At 46.4% G+C, this 18,890-nt stretch overlaps 1 protein-coding gene across 2 annotated transcripts in view; it reads right to left on the bottom strand.

The window, feature by feature from the left end:
* ME2 (malic enzyme 2) overlaps positions 1 to 15,938 on the bottom strand; it is a 45,268-nt gene extending 29,330 nt beyond the window's left edge. The window contains exons 1-2 of one of the 2 annotated variants that reach the window (XM_084832909.1): positions 15,807 to 15,938; positions 238 to 359 (exon numbers count right to left, since the gene is read on the bottom strand). In XM_084832909.1, the coding sequence (XP_084689035.1) occupies positions 238 to 345 (108 nt within the window). In that variant the 5' untranslated portion in view covers positions 346 to 359; positions 15,807 to 15,938. The remainder of the gene's footprint in view (positions 1 to 237; positions 360 to 15,806) is intronic. The other variant, XM_084832910.1, reaches the window with a different exon arrangement.
* Between the last annotated feature and the right edge of the window lie 2,952 nt (positions 15,939 to 18,890).

Raw genomic sequence — 18,890 nt, 5'->3', positions numbered from 1 at the left:
CAACCAAGTCCCAGTCCAACACTCTAACCACTATACCACACTAGCTGTCAGTTATCTGTGGTCACTCTGGCTTTGCTAACATAAGACTCCTGTAATCAAATTTAGTGTTTTTTGGCACTGCTTCCAACTCCAAACATGAGAAGCCCGTGCTCTAATAGCAGTTTTCAGACCTGTCTTAAGGCCCGTAGCACTATTACTAATTCAAGGTGTAGTGTGCAGAACACTCATGTGACTAACCTTATTTGTTCTGGGGTTCAGCATCAAGAGTTTGCCTTTTTCTTTTGTATGTACACCGCGGCATGCCAATACACATGGAGCAGCAGCTATTCTTAATCGGGAGAACATTTTGAACAGTTTTCCTAAAAAAAAAGGAAAGGAAAAAGGTCACATTACACACTTCTAAGATCCTCATTTCATTCTGACAACACACGGAGATACAAGCAGATGCATATGGTACAGCAAGATTTTCTCATTCTGGCTTAATAATATGTAGCCTTTAAAAAAAAACCCTCGTCTACAAGGAAAGCACGAACACCTCTTGGAGGAATATGAATGACACAAAAGAAGAGAAAAAGTCAACAGTATTGACTTTTTAAAAATATAGAGCTATTTTTATTTTTTTATTTTATTATTACATTTTATTATATTTTATTTTATTTTATTATTACATTTCTATCCTGACTTTTTTCCTCTTGCAAGGAACCCTAGGCAACTTACACAGTCCTCCTCCTCTGCACTTTATCCTCACGGCCACCCTGTGAGGTAGGTTAGGCTGAGAGTCAGTGACTGGCCCAAAGTCGCCCAGTGAGCTTCATGGCCAAGGTGGGACTAGAACCCGATCTCCCTAATCCCAGTCCAATGTTCTAACCACTACACCACACTGGCTCTACTCCTTTACTCTTGGTGGTATTTGCCTGTGTACAGGGCATCTCTGGCATTTTATTAACCCATAAAACTTTGCACTAACTGATGGGAACCTTACACGAGGTGCAGAAGATGCAAAACGCTGTCACTGGGTCAGCGAAGGAAACTACAAATTAGTTCTGGCAGCCACAGAGAAAGCCTCCACCCTGTCACAGGTGATATTTTATTTTTTAGAGCTGCTGCTAACTCAGGGAGGCAGAGCACCCCTTTTCCAATGGTGCCAGGCTGCCTCTTGAGCTGGGGCACAGCATCAGTGCTGTGCCTCAGAAGAAGGGGGTTGCTGCGAACAAACACAACCCGGCCTCCTGCTGCTCCCCTGCTGAAACCACACACCGGGCTGCGGAAAAGAGACACACTTCGCTCCTACAGAGCAGGCACCGAGAAAGCCAAGCCTTACTGAGCATTGACTATGTGGAACGATGTTTGGCAACCAAGCCCAGGCAAAATTTGTGGCTCCCTGCACAGCATAAGCATGTGTTAAAGCAAAAATGGGTGTCGGTATTTGTTAAGACCAGGGCGGGTATCAGCACCTAGCAACCATGGGGAACTGGGTCTGTGGGGCACCCTGACGTTTTACATTTCCCACAATGCCCTGGAGCAGCATGACACTTGGGGCTCTGGTGCATTGTGGGAAATTTAAAATGGCTGCTATGGGCCCTCTGAGGTAGAAGGTCCACCTTACTAAGGCCTCCCTCAAATCTGGAGCCAGTCCAGGCCAAGGCAGACTCTAGGCCGGTTGACAGTCGTGTAGCTGAAAATCCTCTGCCGTACCGTGAAGGAGTGGCTGCCCCCGCCACCACGAGATGTGAATGTTGAACACAGAGGACTGTTCACATCTAGGCCCGTATCTTCACTGTGCAAATGAGGCCTAAATGTGAACAGTGCTATACATGCAACTCTCCTACATGACATGAAGAGGACTCCTACTAGTTTATTTTGTTGTATTTAACATTCCCATCTCATCTGTATCAGACCCCAAAGGCATCTTTCCACCTAAAAACAAACATAAAGCATAAAGACTTTTAACTACCAGTGAAACCACCAATTAAAACCACAATTAAATCAGGAGCAAAAATTCATAGCCAGCAGCACAGCAAATAATAATCAATATAATGAGAGGAAAGCTATGGCAAACCTAGAAAGCATAGTAAGAAGCAGAGACATCACCTTGCCAACAAAGGTCTGTATAATCAAAGCTATGGTTTTCCCAGTAGTAAAGTATGGCTGTGAGAGCTGGACTATAAGGAAGGCTGAGCACCGAAGAATTGATGCTTTCGAACTGTGGTGCTGGAGAAGACTCTTACGAGTCCCCTGGACTGCAAGGAGGTCAAATCAGTCCATCCTAAAGGAAATCATCCCTGACTGCTCATTGGAAGGACAGATACTGAAGCTAAAGCTCAAATATTTTGGCCACCTAATGCAAAGAGAAAACTCTCTGGAAAAGACCCTGATGCTGGGAAAGACTGAAGGCAAAAGGAGAAGGGGACGGCAGAGGATGAGATGGCTAGATAGCATCAACGATGCAATGAATATGAACTTGAGCACACTCCGGGAGAGAGCGGAGGACAGGAAGGCCTGGCGTGCTTTGGTCCATGGGGTCACGAAGAGTCGGACATGAGTGAACGACTGAACAACAACCAATACCTGAGCTAGGCAAACACCTTTTAAAAACAAGAAAAAAGGTTCATTTGGACCAAACATCAAAAAGTGAACCATGAACTACCTTGATGAGTTTCCCTGGACAGGAAGTTCCACGGAATGGGTGCCACTATAAAGGAAGCCTTACTCTTTGTAATCATCGCTTGATCTTGGACCAAGGGCATGCACGAGAAGTGGCTCAGAGTGGCCCGTCGCTTAGTCAACCTGATTGTGAGCTCATGGGCCACCCTGAATCTCTTCCTGGAGAGATTTTTCTGCCCCGAGCCCTCCACACATGATGGAGAACTCAGCGGTGGAGGGGTCTCTCACTTTGTTCCCGAAGGGGCAGACAATCCACTCAGTCAGTGCACCTGCCCAGTGCAATTTTAACTGGCCTCCAGTAGCACTATCTAAAGTTATCCTATAATGTATTAGATGCTTCCAGCAAAGAAACCCAGGAGTGAAATGCACAGACTTGTAAGCTGAACAACTTTACAAATTAAATGTAATTATCTGGGCTGCAGGCTGCTTTTGAATACCCCAGTGTTCCATGGTTCAGGTTACTAATTAACTTTATGGACAATGAAAGTTCTAGATGGTATATTATGTTAATTATGAACAAGCAAGCTGGGGCAACAGTTCTAAAGTATTGCTTTGAAATCAGATTCCGTGGTCCCTACTATACAAGGCAAAGATACCACCATAAATTACATTTCCCACCCATCACCAAGGATTTATAAAGACCTCTGAAGGTCTTTTGGAAAGTTTTCACAAGAATGTGGGAAAGTATTGTGCCTGGCTTTTTATTTTTAGCCCTCCCTGCATTCATCGCTCTTGGCTGCCCAGTTTAATATGCAGAGTGGGGGTGGAGGGAAATCAATGTTTCCTTCTACATTCTGAATTAGACTTGCATTTGCAAACTGTTGCTCTACATGCACTTTAAATCAAATCAAAAAGAGAGAAAACAGCTTTAGCCTGAATCGCACCAGTTCAGATGGGACTTGCGGCCAAGGTTATCCGTTCACTGCCTGGCGACTCAAGCAATGGAAACTTTGTTGGTATTAGAAACACAAGCAGCTTTGCACAGAGCAATTCTGTACTAAACTAGGTGACTGTGGACGAAACCCAGCTGGCCTGTTGGAATTAATTGGTTCAGAAACAATTAAGGAGCAATAGGCAGTACAGGATCTTTAGCAGAAAACGGCATTAAACCCATTCTGGAAGAGAGACATCATCTGTAGGTACAGAATTCAAACAGGGGAACTTGATCTAGGTTCACTTTTTTTTAGGACTTGTCAACACATTAAAGACTTTTGAGATGATTCACTGCTTTGCTTTTAATCGACTAACGAATTAACCAAGTTATATATACTGCAAAGCCTCAGTAGAGATGATTTTGGCTCAGCACGAGTTTCTCTAATAAAGCCCGCTGGAAGAGGTTTCCCTGGCTACAGGCTGAAAAGCAACCCTAGAGAGTGTTATCAACTGCTTTGGAGATGCACTGCAAAAAGGGGAACACCTAGGAAGTTGAGAGCACACAGCTCAAATAACGCTGATTTTTAGATCCCAATTTGACTGCAATTATTGACATATTCTGCTTTGCAGAATATTCTGCAATTACTGACATATTCTGCAATTATTGACATATTCTGCTTAGGATAATATTCTGCAATTATTGACATATTCTCCAATTATTGACATACTCTGCTTTGCATTATTGACTGACATCTATTAGCCGACAGAAGGCACCTCTTCCAACGAATTAATTAATCTCTCTCCAGATTAATGAATAACCTGGGGAACAGTATTGCTCTCCTATCCCATGGAGGAGGGAACAAAGGAAATGTGATCCAAGAGACGCAGGGCCCCAGTATAATCTAATAAGCCATTATTATTCTCTCCCGAACTCAGTCTTTGAACTCACAATGTATAACGAATTCCATTCAAATAATGAATTTGGACTTTTTACTATCCTCCAAATTCATTTTTTAAATTTTGGTCTTTTCCAACATGCGCAAAGAGATCTATTCTTTGAATTAAACTGTTAATGTTGTGTATTTGTAGGGTTTGGCTTAGGATCAGAGCATCTTAATTTGCCCCATCACTTTAGACCAGGAGTAGGCAACTTGGTGTCCTCCTAATGTTTTGAATACAGCTCCCATAAGCCAGCATGGCCAATGGCCAGGAATTACAGAAGCTGTCATCCAAACCATCTGGCGGGCACCAGGGACGGTATCCAACTGTGTCATTCCACAAGCTCAAATGGTGTTGCGCTAGTGGAAGCCAGGTTCCAAACTATGCGCAAGGGGAGAATTGAACTAAAGTTCCCCATCCACCAGCCCTTCCAGAGACAGAGGCAGCGCATGTGTGAATGGGGAAAGGATGTGTGTGGGGGGATGTGTGTCCCAGCTGCACTCACCCAACTCACCACTGCATGCCGCTCTCAGGGGCAAAAAGGTTGCTCCCCTATAGATATTTCTGCAGGAATTGTAGGCAACTAGTTCTGCATTAGTTAAAAATATTTAGTTGCAAGAGACCCTCTGGCACAAAGGTGGAGAACCTGCTGCCCCTCTCAATCCCCTCCCCCATGCAGCCATTAGGCTTTCTGAAAAAACCTTCACTGGTGCCAATGGAGGCTTTTGTAAAGCCTACTTGCCACGGTGGTGGGGGGCATTTTGGGGTGGGGGTGTTGCTGCTGGGAAGGGAAGGACTAACCCAGACTACCCACACACCAGCCTGCCTGCCATTCAATTCTTCCAAATTCAGAGGGCAGATGATGCAATGGAAAAGTAAGCCTGCAAAACAGAGATGCTGGGACATTGCAAAGATGGCTGCTGAAAGCCTAATAAGGCAGAAGCTTTGATTTCATTATATCTGCAGCGTGTGTTTGTTTTTTTTAATAGATGTATGATGGGTGGCACAGACATCTTTCTCTTTTGAGACAGAAAACTGGGACCAGCGACATACAAAGAGGGAAGTTGTGGTGGGTGGCTAAGACCAGAGAACGCAAAGGAAAGAGAAAACAGTGACGCAAACAGAGCTGAAGGTGGGGATACATTCAACAAAGACAGAAAGGAAGAGAACACAAGGGTGGTGTAAAGCAGAGGTGGGTAACTTGTGTCCCTCCAGATGTTTTGGCCTACAACCCCCATCACCCCGAGCCAGCATAGCCAACAATGAGGGGAGTTGTGTCCCTCCAGATGTTTTGGGTTACAAGTGGCCCACCCCTGATGTAAAGCATTATCCCTAAAAATCGATTCACACTTGGACCTTGGGTACAACCTCCCCGCTCCAGAATTCAGTGCGACAATAGGTGAACATATTTGTCTATTGTGAATGGTGCACACTTGCCAGAATGGAACGCCTCCAGGGAGCGGTGATCAGGAAAGGATCTGCACCACGCTTCTGCATTGCTCGTGGAGACAAGTCAGCTGTTTAAACCAGACAGGCTCTTATCCACTGGACAAAGGACCAACAGTGGTTGTTGTCAGACCCAGCTCTTGCTAGGACGGGGCAAAGTAAAGGAAGACGGGGAAAGTCTCTAGCCAGCACAGAACAACAAGAAGGGATCTCAAGGCTGAACAGCATGTTTGAGCCTTTGTGGGAACAAGGTCCAAGACTGCCGTGTGGAGGAGACAAAGCAGCAGCAAGACAGTTGAGTGGCTTCGAAGGACAGAGTTTCCTTATTGTTTGGACCCATCCTGGAAGCTTTTATAGAGAGCCAGGCATTACCACGTGACCCACGCTGACCTTTCTTGCTGATATGGCTGGTCTCCCAGCAGTGCCTTTCTCTGGCCAGAATTGGTGGGGGGATGCTCACAGGTTGAATCCCCCTAGTATCTGTCAAGTCACCAGCTCAGGACCCACCGCAGGCTACCTTCATAAGAGCAGGGAGCCTACGCTCACGGGAGGAGAACACTATCAATGGCTACTAGTCCTGATGGCTGCGTGATGCCTCCAATTCCAGAGGTAATGTGCCTATGTACACCAGTGGCTGGGAAACATGGGTGGGAGGGTACTGCTGCATTCATGTCTTGTTTATGGACTGCCCACTGTGTGAACAGAATGCTGGACTAGATGGACCTTTGGTCTGATCCAGCATGGCTCTTCTTATGTTCTTAGAAGGGGTGTGGCCCCTTGGGGAAGTCAGGATTTGGCCCGAGGCCTGAGGTTCTGTTCCCCTGCGTTAGAGTGCAGAAAAGGGCAACTAAAATGATCAAGGGGCTGGAACATCTCTTCTTATGTTCTTATGAGTGTCAGACTAGTTCTGGAGAAAACACAGTTCAAATCCATGTCCAGCCATGATGCTCACTGAGTAATCTGCCCCCATCCCTGCAAGAGGAAAGCACAGAGAGAACCGCACACACCTTCCCAGCCAGATGGGTCCCCCCACTCCTTTCCAGCCATCGACTCCATCAGAACTGACACGACTCCTAGTATGGTTCTTTATGAAGTGCCACGATTTGTGCACAGCACTTTGCACAACAACAGCAAAAAGAAAGGTCCCCTGCCCCAAGGCACTTACAATATTACATTTGACACAGGGAAGGCAATACAAGGAGGAGAATACAAAGCAGGCGAGGGTGAACAGGAGAAGAATATGCATACATTTCAGTTATATTTAGGGTTCATCAAGGGATTATGTCAGAGGTGCAAAACGTGCAGTCCGCCAAGCCATTTCTGATGTCTCATCAGGCTCCCTGCATCTGCTGGGGGTTTCCCAGGCTCGCAAGGGAATCCCTCCCTTATTTCCAATCTCTGATGACAGATCAGATAAGGAAGTGATTGTCATGCTAGTGCTAGTGAGAGAAACCCCAGGGATTCCCCTGCTAGCTCTAGCAAGAGAATCCTTTCCCTTATCTCTGATGAGAGATGGGAGATAAGGAAGGGATTACAAGGTAGCATCAGCAAGGGAATCCCTAGGCACATGCGCGCATGAGTGTGCATGGGTACACAGAAGCGCCTGCATGCACGAGCACTGCCCCCTGGTGCCACCCAATATGGCCCTCAGGGCCAAAAAGGTTGTGCAGCCCTAGGTTATGTCAAAGGATGCAAGGAAAAGGTGGGTTCTGGAGGAGTGTTGAGAGAGCGGTGTCATGTAGACAGTGGGTGGGCAGACTTTAAGCTTATGGATCTACTTTGTTGTTTACTAGAATTCTGAATTCTACCAGTTGGAGCCAGGTGCAAACCGTGCCTCAGGAAGGGGGACAGAGTCACTGTTGTTCTGGTCTCTATTGTTCAGTAGAGACCTTTGGGAATCTGAACCCCTTGCCCATCTACTGCAAATCACTTAGAGATCTACCAGTAGATCCTGATCTACCTTCTGCCCTCCCCTGATGTAGGTGTTGTGGGAGGCAGTTCCAGGCAAAAGGGGCAGCAAAGGAGAATGGATGGAGTCGTCTTGAGGGTGCACATGACCTGGGGCAGTGAAGCTGAAGGAGTGGCGGTCATGGGCAAGGATCGATCACGATGAGGCCAGAGAGGTAGGGGCAAAGCTGTAGAGAGCTGTGAAGGTAAGGAGCTTGTGCTGGATCTGGGACTGGATTCTCGGGTTGCTCCAAAAGGCTCTGCTTACGGGTCAGCTGTGACGCTATCTTTGGGCCAGGCCATCTGGGGCAGTGGAGCAAGGGTGCGTTTGTCCTCTCTGCCTCCACACAGGGATGCCATGCCCAAAGTTGGGCTAGGTGGATAAAATCTAACCCATGCAGGTCTCCATCACGTAATTCAGGGGAGTTGATCCCAAAGGCCAAATTCCATTTTGGAGAAGCTCTCGAGGGCCACATTGGCCCATCTAGCCCAGTACTGTCGACACTGACTGGCAACCAAGGCTCTCCAGGATTTCACACAGGGGACTTTCCCAGCCCTACATGGAGATGCCGGGGATTGAACCTGGGACCTTCTCCATGCAAAGCAGGTGGTCTTACCACTGAGCTATGGCATTCTAGTGGTGGGTGGGGCAGAAGGAAAGGGACAAAAATGTCAGCATATTTTAGCATAAAGCTCTTACTAAACCTTAAGAGAAGCACTTCAATGTTTTAGAAGGGGGGGGGGACTGCACAAAAGCCAGGAAACCACCAAAGGATTGGTGGTCGGGGGAAAGGCAATGGGTCTGTGGCCATCAGGGGAACCCAGAGGGCCAGACTGGGATGCTAGGAGGGCCAGATTTGGCCCCCGGGCCTAAGGTTCTACACCCCTGATGTAGTTCATTCCTGGGAAATCAACAACACAATTACAACCTATGCCTCTTGGGTATTACAGGTAGGGCAACTTCAGATGTTCCATAGACATGTAAAACAGCGGAGGCCATGTACCTCACTCTGCCCCACACGATGGGCCAGACAGGCCCAAAGTTATTGTCCAAACTGGCCCTCTCTTCTGACTCTTTGCAGAATTATTACAGGAAAGCTCTAGTGCTTCTCTCTTTTCTCTTTCTTTCTTTATGCAAAATGTAGAAAAAAGCAGGAAAAAAGCAGGAAAAAAGAAAAAATGTAGAACTGTCAACTGAAAGCCACCTTTAGACTCAGGGATGGATTAGGAGATAAAATATACAAATACCAAAGGATGAATTGGATCTAAGATGTCACTCCTATTCAGAACAATCCTCACACACATAATTCTCCCCCCGCAAAGGCAGCCAGAATTTGACTAGAATTCTAGCTAGACAACCCATCTTGACTTCACGCAGCCAATTATTTTTGGCATCTAGAAGTCTGCATACCTTTGAACACTGCAGCCAGGATGATTATTGGTTTCTGGGAGCAAAGAACTTATCAGAGGAGCAGCTGGCCACCTCAAACTAATCATTAGCACCATACAAAGGCACTTATCTAGAAGCAAATGTTTTCTAGCAGTGAAACCCTGCATGTGTTGTATTGCAGCAACTGCATCTAAATACATATATTCCTTTCCTTTAATTGCTTAACATTCAAATGCGTATGTCTATGCCACCAACGATCACTGTTGGTAGTTAACGAACAAAGCAGGTCTGGAATATGGGGGGGGGGGTGATCACTTGCCCTGAGGGGCCCTTCACACGTTACATCAGGGGTGCAGAACCTCTTTCAACCCGAGAGCTGACTTCAGTTTCGGATACGCTCTTGGGGGCCGCATTCTACTGGTGAGTTAAGGCAAACCGGGCAGACCAAAAAAAAGCCCAGGCATACCAGCATATTTTAGCTTAAAGCTCTTACTGTCAGTAACTAAGCCTTAGGAGATGCACGTCAATCTTCTATTATGGGAAAAACTGCACCCCCGGGGTGATCTGTTAGGAGCCGCATGCTGGCAGTCATATGCCAGCAGTGGGCAGGGCTACGCCTTCTCTCTCCCTCTCTCTCTCCCTCTCTCTCTCTCTGTCACACCCTCTTCCACCCTGCCCAGCAGGTTGCTGGGGAGAGACAGATCCCTGTTGCCAGAGGTTTAAACTGATCACTTGCAGAGGCCTTTTGAAATTAAGCCGAGGGCCAAATGCAGTACTAGGGCCGTAGGCTGCCCACCTTTGGCAGGCATGAACCCATGGAGGAGGTTGGCAGCGTGGAACTGTCCTTGGAGAGCAGTCTGAAATTGTAAGATCATTGGGGCAGGGAGTGCGTTCTTGCTTATGTCACTCTGCAGTTTGGTGATGTCGCAGTGTGTGGGAGGGAACCCCATCTACCATCCCTGACTGTGATTGGCCTGAATACTCCTCAAAAGGACCCAACGCCGAGCCCACAGATATATGTTGTTCACACATTGTGATATTTAGGGTTCAGCAATATACAATCAAAGGAATGAGGACTAGCATAAAACACAACTGTAATGTGTAGGACAGTCAACAGCAGGCCTTTCTCTGCTCCAGCAGCCCCATGTGACTCACCAATCACCTGCTTCACAAATTACCACTCCACAAATGCCCACAAATTACCAGTCCCTAAGAAAAGGTTGACTAGTAGTTTGCCAAATAAGGGAATATTTCTAAATTATCTAAACTATGATTACAGGGACCTTCTATGCCAGGGGCCCTCCAGATGTTTTGTGGCTATACAGATGCTTTAGCCTACAACTCCCATGATCCCTCACCACTAGTTATGCTGGCCAGGGCTGATGGGAGTTGTAGGTCAAAGCATCTGGAGGGCCTCAAGCTGTCCACCCCGTTCTACGCTGAGCCTACTGAGAGACAGGTCTTACACACACTGCTTGTCACAATGATGAGCACTTTATGAGCAGTAACCTAGGTCTCATCTTCCCTACCATGGGGCTACTGCTGTCTTACCCCCGTAGACATCATGCCACAACCCTAGATTTGCTATGCTCAGAGGTACCATTCCACCAGGCTGCAGAAGGAGAGATGGGAAGTACAGCCACTCTGCTGAAGCACCAGCTTCATTTGGCCCTCCTTCAACTGTCATCTAGCAGCTGCCATTCCATCAGGCTGCAGCAGAGGGAGGGATGGGAAGTACAGTCACCCTGCTGAGACACCAGCTCCATTTGGCTCTCCCTCAACTGCCATCTAGCAGAAGCCATTCCATCGGGATGTAGCAGAAGGAGAGAGGGGAGTCTGCATAGCCACTTCATCAGATCTCCATTTCGCTCCAACCCTCCCTCAACTGTTTCCATTCAAGCTGCTTGTTATAAAAACGTTGAACTTTGTGCCTGAGTTTGCATCACCACCCCTTCTCTCCGCATCCCTTTTTCTTTTTGTGTCCTGCCTTTTAGATTGGAAGCCTGAGAGCAGGGACAGTTTTATCTGCTACTTATCTGTAAGTGGCTCTGACAGCCCTTTTTGCTGAAGAGCTGGGTAAAACTCTTTAAATAAATAAAACAAATTTAAAAATTGCAGGAGCATTTAATCACGTCAGCCTCCAACATGCAGTCTGAAGTGGTACAGCCCAGACATTGGGCCTAATCTACAGACATCAGGAATGACTTTACATTCTCTGGAACAAACAACTTGAATCACAGAACTGAGCACCCTCACTTTTTATTACGAAATTAGTGGATCTTCATTAGTTTGAGACAAAACAGGCCCATGCTAGATTGGCTCATCACTTTAGGAGAGATACAGCAGCTCATCATTTATTAAACGGGCAATTTCCAAGTTGCTGTTGTTGTTGTTCAGTCGTTCAGTCGTGTCCGACTCTTCGTGACCCCATGGACCATAGCACACCAGGCCTTCCTGTCCTGCGCTCTCTCCCGGAGAATTTCCAAGTAGAAAGAGGTTAATGCATTATGGCTCTGTTTCAAATGCACACACGGACACATAGAATTTCCTCTGGCATACCAGATCTCATCTAATTCTTCAGATTCTTGTCCTTTCTGCAGAAGAGCGATGAAGGCATTTCCATAAGATTTTAATGAGAGACGTTAATGCAGGTATAGGCATCTTGTTCAAGACTTAAGGCCACAGAAATGTCTCATAAGCCGGGGTGGGCAGCTTGTGGCCCTCCAGATGTTTTGGCCTAGAATTCCCATCATCCCTCACCATTGGCTATGCTGGCTAGAGCTGATGGAAGTTGTAGGCCTGGAAGGTCACAAGTTGTTACCCTTGTCATATGCTGAAGGGCAGTTTTACATACTCTGTTTTGAGTTTCTTGTCTGTGAGGTACACCCTACCAGACATACCACCCAAAGACTTAATCCTACAAAGACGTAATGTCCATTTTTAATAACATTTCTCTGAATACTGCTGCAGCCTACAGATACCACGTGAGTAAGGGGAGACACTATAAGCCCCTTCATCTGCTGCTTGCGTGTGGAATAAGGTGCATCACAGAGACACACACAAAAACTCAAAAGTGCGCATCCGAACCAGCCTGCATTCTGGCTTGTGAAGAGCACTTGCCTAATCTCTGCTGCTGAGCAAAATACATCGACAGGCAACCAGGGAGAGAACCTTGTTTAAATTGTTAGCGGGTGGTTCTTCTGCCCAGATAAGTAATATTCAACCTTTTCTGGAGGTGGCTGTATTCCCCCTAAAGGATCAAGTTCGTAGTTTGGGCATGCTCTTGGATCTAGCACTTCACTGGAGGCACAGATGGCCTCGGTAACATGGAGCACCTTTTATCAGTTTAGGCTGATATGCTAACTACAATGCTATCTGGACAGAAGTACCCTGGTTATAGTTATCCACGCTCTGGTATCCTCTTGTTTCAGTTACTGCAATGCATTATATGTGGGGCTGCCTTCAGCTGGTCCAGAATAAGGCAACAGGATTGTTACTTGCTTGTTGTTCACTTACAAATCCTGGCTTGTTCAGGTACAATGAACCATAATCCCGGGTTTGGAAGTCACACTAACCTATCCCTGCCTGGTTTGCTTACTCAGTCATGGAGCAGGGAAACGAAAGGAACATGTACCGGCAAACGGCTTGTTCACATTATGGCTCAATACACCAGGATTCGTGGCCTATCACTGTATTCAAATGTACCTGATCGCATGTAGTTTGTCCTCAACTTAAAAACATAAAATAAAGCACAGCTGCAGAAACTACAAACTTAGAGGAAGATTGGCATAAGATGGGCAGGTTCTTCACCCTTTCCCCTAATTCCTTTTCCTGCTAAAAATGTCCCCACAGTTGCTTTTTGCCCATAACAGAATCCTTGCATTTGATTAAAAAAAAAAAACTAAACAAAAACAATCCAGGAAAAATAATATGCAACTTGTCCCAGGAGGCCCTCTCCATTAAGGCAAGTGTGCAGCTGACACTCCCGCAAGTCCCATGTTATCCGCAATCCATTGTGAGGGGAAGCTGTGCACAGGTATATTTCCTTGCTATGTCTGATCACAGATTGGAGATAACAAAGGGATTCCTCTCCCCACCTCCTCACAAAGCCCCTAGCGGTCTCCAGGCCAGGGTGCAAGGCTTGGGGAAGGGAAGGAGCCCACAGAGGGAGCCCAAGCCTCCGCGGGCCACAGATTGGCTAGCCATCCCATAATGTCTATGCTTGCTAAACCATGCAATATTTCAGGGATTTAAGAGGAAGATGGAAGGGAAGGCAGGTATGTGTGGGCTTGTGTGCTATAACCCTCTCCATCCCAATACAGAATCCCTCAAGCCTGGCAAAAGCCTGCAAAACATGTGATCAAACCCAAAAGCCACACACTCTGGCCTGCCAGGCTTCTGAAGACCCTCCCGTTTTTGAGGTCCCAAACAGGCCACAAAAAGAGGCGCTTCACGAAGGCCCAGTGCGCCACAGTTTATGGGCGAAGAGCTGCATTCAAGCTTGCAGGGTCACAAAGTGGTGTAGGCTTGCAGTAAGGTTGACAGGTCCAAACCCAACACCGCAGCACAGAATCCTCCACACTGCAGTGCCTCATGGACCAACCAACCTACACGCTCTAGAACACAACCTGCCACAAACAGGAGGCAGAAGTGAAAGCATACTATGCTAAGAAGCCTACATGCCAGGTAGCACTAGCAAGCAAGCCAATCAACATAAGGTCCCAGGTTCAATCCCTGGCACCTCCAGTTAAAAAGATCAGGTAGCAGGTGGCCTGAAAGACCCCCAACCTGAGATTCTGGTGACCCACTGCTGCTGAAAGTAGGCAATACTGGGCTACATGGACAAATATCCTTTACCGGATATATGGCAGCTTTCTATCATCTATGTCAGCCTTCCTCAACCTGGTGCTCTCTGGATGTGTTAGACTAGCCAGGGCAAGCTGGGAGTTGCAGTCCAACACATTTGGAGGGCACCAGGTTGGCGAAGGCTGATCCATTCCCCCAAATAGAGCAACAGACCTCGAGCAGAGAGCAAAACCCATCCCAGGCGTGCTGATATCTTACTGGAACACAAATGTACTGCCACCAACATTCTGTATTTGCTACAATAAAGGCACAATCCTATGCATGTTTAGACAGAAAAAAGTCCTGGCTGGGGAATGCTGGGAGTTGTAGGACTTTTTTCTGTCTAAATATGCATAGGATTGCACCCCAAGAGATGGGGCGAGCAAACATATCCTAATGAGCCACAAACAAAGGACCAGAACAAAAAGTCACAAAATAAAATAGCCATAAGCTATTAAATTTAAAAAGAAATAATTATTATTACTTGTATGTATTTGCTCAATTAAATACACTTGTGGGGGATATTTCATGATGATGATACTGCTGTTCTGGCCTATTTGGTCATCCCCCCCCCCCCCATGTGTGTGTGCGCGCGCGCATACATTGCTTGCACTGTTACAAGCAAGAAGACTTTGATGTCTTGGTTCTACAATTGTTGCTAAAGTTACCACAAAGAAAATCCATGTTGAAGCCACCACAGCAGAGTCAAAATGTTGGTTCCTGAGTTTAAAACTTCCACTTCCTGGCTTTTATGGTAGAGACAAAGGTTCACTTCAGGCCGAGAGCCAGCACACAAAACAGCTAACTGGAAGGCGTGGATGTGTAGCAATAGGCAAGCCTCTTCGCAAGGACTCTTTTAAAAGTTTAAAAGAGCAACTCGCACCAGTTTTACCTGATGGCTGAGCTGCCCTTCACTTCTGTAACCTGCCCTGCCTCTTCATTTACAGTCTTAGCAGGGCAAAGGCTTTTTCTCAAATATACTCTCACCTGTCTTAATCATGCACACATTGAAGCCAACTTGGTTCCTTCAAAACCACCATTTGGAGACGGTCCACACCAGCTCTCGTGATGCCACGAATAGTACCACACACAAGTAAGCAGCCTGCAAGAATGTGATCTGTCCCCATCATTGAAGTAATACTTTGAAAACGGAGGAGGGTGAAAAATAAATCCACAGAGCTCTGAGCAGGAGGAAGAATCATCCTCCCCTAGGGAAAGCCGGTTTGGGTCTGCACTAATTTAGGGACCAATTATTTTGTAAAGGCTTAAAATCAAACACACATAGAAGATAATCATTCCTAAACATGGATGCTTTACTCTTAACTTAAAGAGGCACAAATCCCACCAGCATCCTACATCACAGGGCCTACAAATAAGCAATCACAGCAGTAAAACAAGCTACATATAATCAAAACGCCGTTTTAAACAGGCAACACATCCAGTAGCTACTGCTACGACAATTATTATTATTACCGGCTTGGGTTGCAGTTTAATTATGAACTTACCCAAAACATAGAATAAACAACCTGAAAGGGGGGCGCTTCATTTAGACCCCCCCCATCCCATAGATATTATGGTCAAGAAGAGGGGGGGGGAGGTACTGAAGAGGAAATACAATCAAGAGGACAATACAATCCATTATTATAAAGAGTAATCATAAGGAGTACAAACAGTAATTCTGATAAAAGTAGGAAAATATTACCAGGCAAGGAGTTGTTGCTGCCGCCGCTTCCAGCTCTTTGTGGTAGGGCTGAGCTTATGTGATGCTATTCCACAGCCTCACTCTGTCCCACTACTACCACACTCCTTCCTCCTCCAGGCCCCAGCGGTGAATGAAGCACGCAAGGCGGGGGCAGTGAGGGACACCCAAAGAGGCGGCGCTTCCCTTGCTGAGTGGCAACGCCTCTTGGCCAATGAAAGGCGCAGATGAGGAGTGACTCGAAGGCCGCCTGCAGCCAATAGTGCTTCGCAGCTCGCGTTCGCGGCTTTCGCAGTGGAGAACGGATAGCTGAGGGAAAGGGAGAAAGCGGGGGGGGGGGGGGAGAGGTATTTGAATATGCTAATAGGTCGCCCGAAGCATCCAATCAACGAGCTTTCGTAAGGATGCGCCTCTTCCGAGGGACCACCGTGGGATGCAGGAGAAGAGCTCGTATCTGATTGGAGGATGATGGAGGAGCCGGTCTAAGGTGGAAAAGGATGCGCGGGCAGTAGAATACCCAGCTCTCATTAAAGGGGAGGTATACAAAGATGGGGAGGGACCGCGGTGGCTTAGTGGTTAAGATGCTGAACTGCAGACTGGAAGGTCGGCAGGTCAGTTCGAGACCCGAGCGCTGTGTGACGGAGTGAGCTCCCGTCTTCAGTCCCAGCTCCTGCCAGCTAGGTCGAAAGCAAGAAATTGCAAGTAGATAAATAGGTACCACCTCAGCGGGAAAGCACACCACAGAGTCGGACACGACTGGTTGGGGACACCTTTACCTTTATACAAAGATGGGAAGCTGAAGCTCAAATATTTTGGCCATCTAATGCGAAGAGAAAAGTCACTGGAAAAGACTCTGATGCTGGGAAAGACTGAAGGCAAAAGGAGAAGGGGACGGCAGAGGATGAGATGGCTAGATAGCATCACCGATGCAATGAATATGAACTTGAGCACACTCCAGGAGAGAGCGCAGGACAGGAAGGCCTGGCGTGCTATGGTCCATGGAGTCACGAAGAGTCGGACACGACTGAGCGACTGAACAACAACATACAAAGATGGACAAATTCACACGACCTCGTGGCGGCCACGTGAAATTCCCGCATGTGTTGCCGGCCACCTGTTGCCACAAAGAATCGAGCATTTTTCCTGTTACAATTCGTTTGTTTGTTTAATGTAGGTGTGCGCTGGGAGTATGCATCAAGCTTAAGACCTTGTCCATCCTGGTGATGACTTTACCTGGAGAACTCGCTGACCCAAGACAAAGAGTGATACATGCTTGAATTTATTTTATTTATTTATTACTAATACTTATATACCGCTTAATATAATAGCATCTCTAAGCGGTTGGCATATAAATATTAAAAATCATATTTAAATACATTATTAAAAACAATTTCAACTGCAGTCACAATACAAAGCACATTTTAAATACACAATTCCAACTACAATGACAATACAAGGAACGATACAAGAAACAGCATATGATTCATTGCAATTAAGCTCAGAAGTTGCAGCTAGTGCAAAATGCACCAGCTAGACTGGTGACCTGAACATCTCGTAAAGATCATATAACACCAGTTTTAAAGGAATTGCACTGGCTGCCAATGCACTTCCGGTCGGAATTCAAGGAGAAGGTGATGACATTTAAAGCCCTAAGCAGCTTAGGATTTATTTATTTATTTATTTATTTCATTTCTATACCGCCCAATAGCCGAAGCTCTCTGGGTGGTTCACAAAAATTAAAACCAAACACACAATAAAACAATTTAAAATATATAGAACATTAAAACCACAATATAACAATACAACCACAATAAAATCTAGCAGCAGTGCAGAAGTTTAAAATACAGATTTAAAACAGCAAAGATAAAAATTTAGAAAGCTAAAATGCCTGGGAAAATAAAAAGGTCTTCACCTGGCACCGAAAGGAATACAGTGTAGGCGCCAGGCGAACCTCACTAGGGAGCTCATTCCAGAGCCGGGGTGCCACAGCAGAAAAAGCCCTCCTCCTAGTAGCCACCCGCCTCACTTCCTTTGGCAGGGGCTCACGGAGAAGGGCCGCTGATGATGATCTTAAGGTCCGGGCAGGCACATATGGGAGGAGGCGATCCTTCAGGTAACCTGGCCCCAAGCCGTTAAGGGCTTTAAATGTTAATACCAGCACTTTGAATCGGGCCCAGAAATGGACTGGCAGCCAGTGCAGCTGGAAAAGTACTGGCGTAATATGAGCTCGCAGGCCAGTCCCTGTTAACAATCTTGCTGCCCTATTTTGGACCAGCTGAAGTTTCCGGACCACTTTCAAAGGCAGCCCCACGTATAACGCATTGCAGTAATCCAGACGAGAAGTTATCAGAGCATGGATAACTGTAGCTAGGCTATCTCTGTCCAGATAAGGGCGTAGTTGGTATACCAGCCTAAGCTGATAAAAAGTGCTCCATGCCACTGAGTTCACCTGTGCCTCAAGTGACAGTTCTGGATCCAAGAGCACCCTCAAACTACGAACCTGATCCTTTAGGGAGAGTGCAACCCCCTCCAGAACAGGTTGAATATCACCTAGCCGGGCAGACGAACCACCCACTAACAGTACCTCCGTCTTGTCTGGATTGAGTTTCAGTCAAACTCAAAAATCTTGATATTTGAGGGAGCACCTCTCCCTATATATGCCTGCCAGAGGATTGAGATCTGTTAGAGGGGACCTCCTCTGCATCCCACCAGTGTAAGACATACACTATGGTGGGTCGTGAGAGAGGGCTTTCTCTGATGTGGCACCCCGGTTATGGAATGCCCTCCCCTTGGAGGCCCGATTGGCGCAGATGTTGGTTTTGTTTTGGTGCCAAGTTACAACATGGCTTTTCACCAAAGGTTTTGAGGACTAATTGAATTCCCTGAAGTTGCACCCTGTTTTAACAGTTTTATTGTTTTAGATTTTCTAATTGGTATTAGCTGGTTTAATGGTTTAATATGCTTTTAGCCATTTAAATTATTCATTGTTTTATACTGTTTAAACTAATCTGTACACTGCCCTATCTTAATGATATAGAGCAGGATACAAATGTTTTAAATAAATAAATAAATAATGCAAGCTTTGTC

This window comes from Heloderma suspectum, chromosome 2 (genome assembly GCF_057233095.1).
Source record: "Heloderma suspectum isolate Gila_16-S chromosome 2, 16-S_ref, whole genome shotgun sequence".
Taxonomy (NCBI): domain Eukaryota; kingdom Metazoa; phylum Chordata; class Lepidosauria; order Squamata; family Helodermatidae; genus Heloderma; species Heloderma suspectum.
The sequence above is the reverse complement of the archived record's forward strand: the minus strand, read 5'-3'. Positions and strand labels throughout refer to the sequence as shown.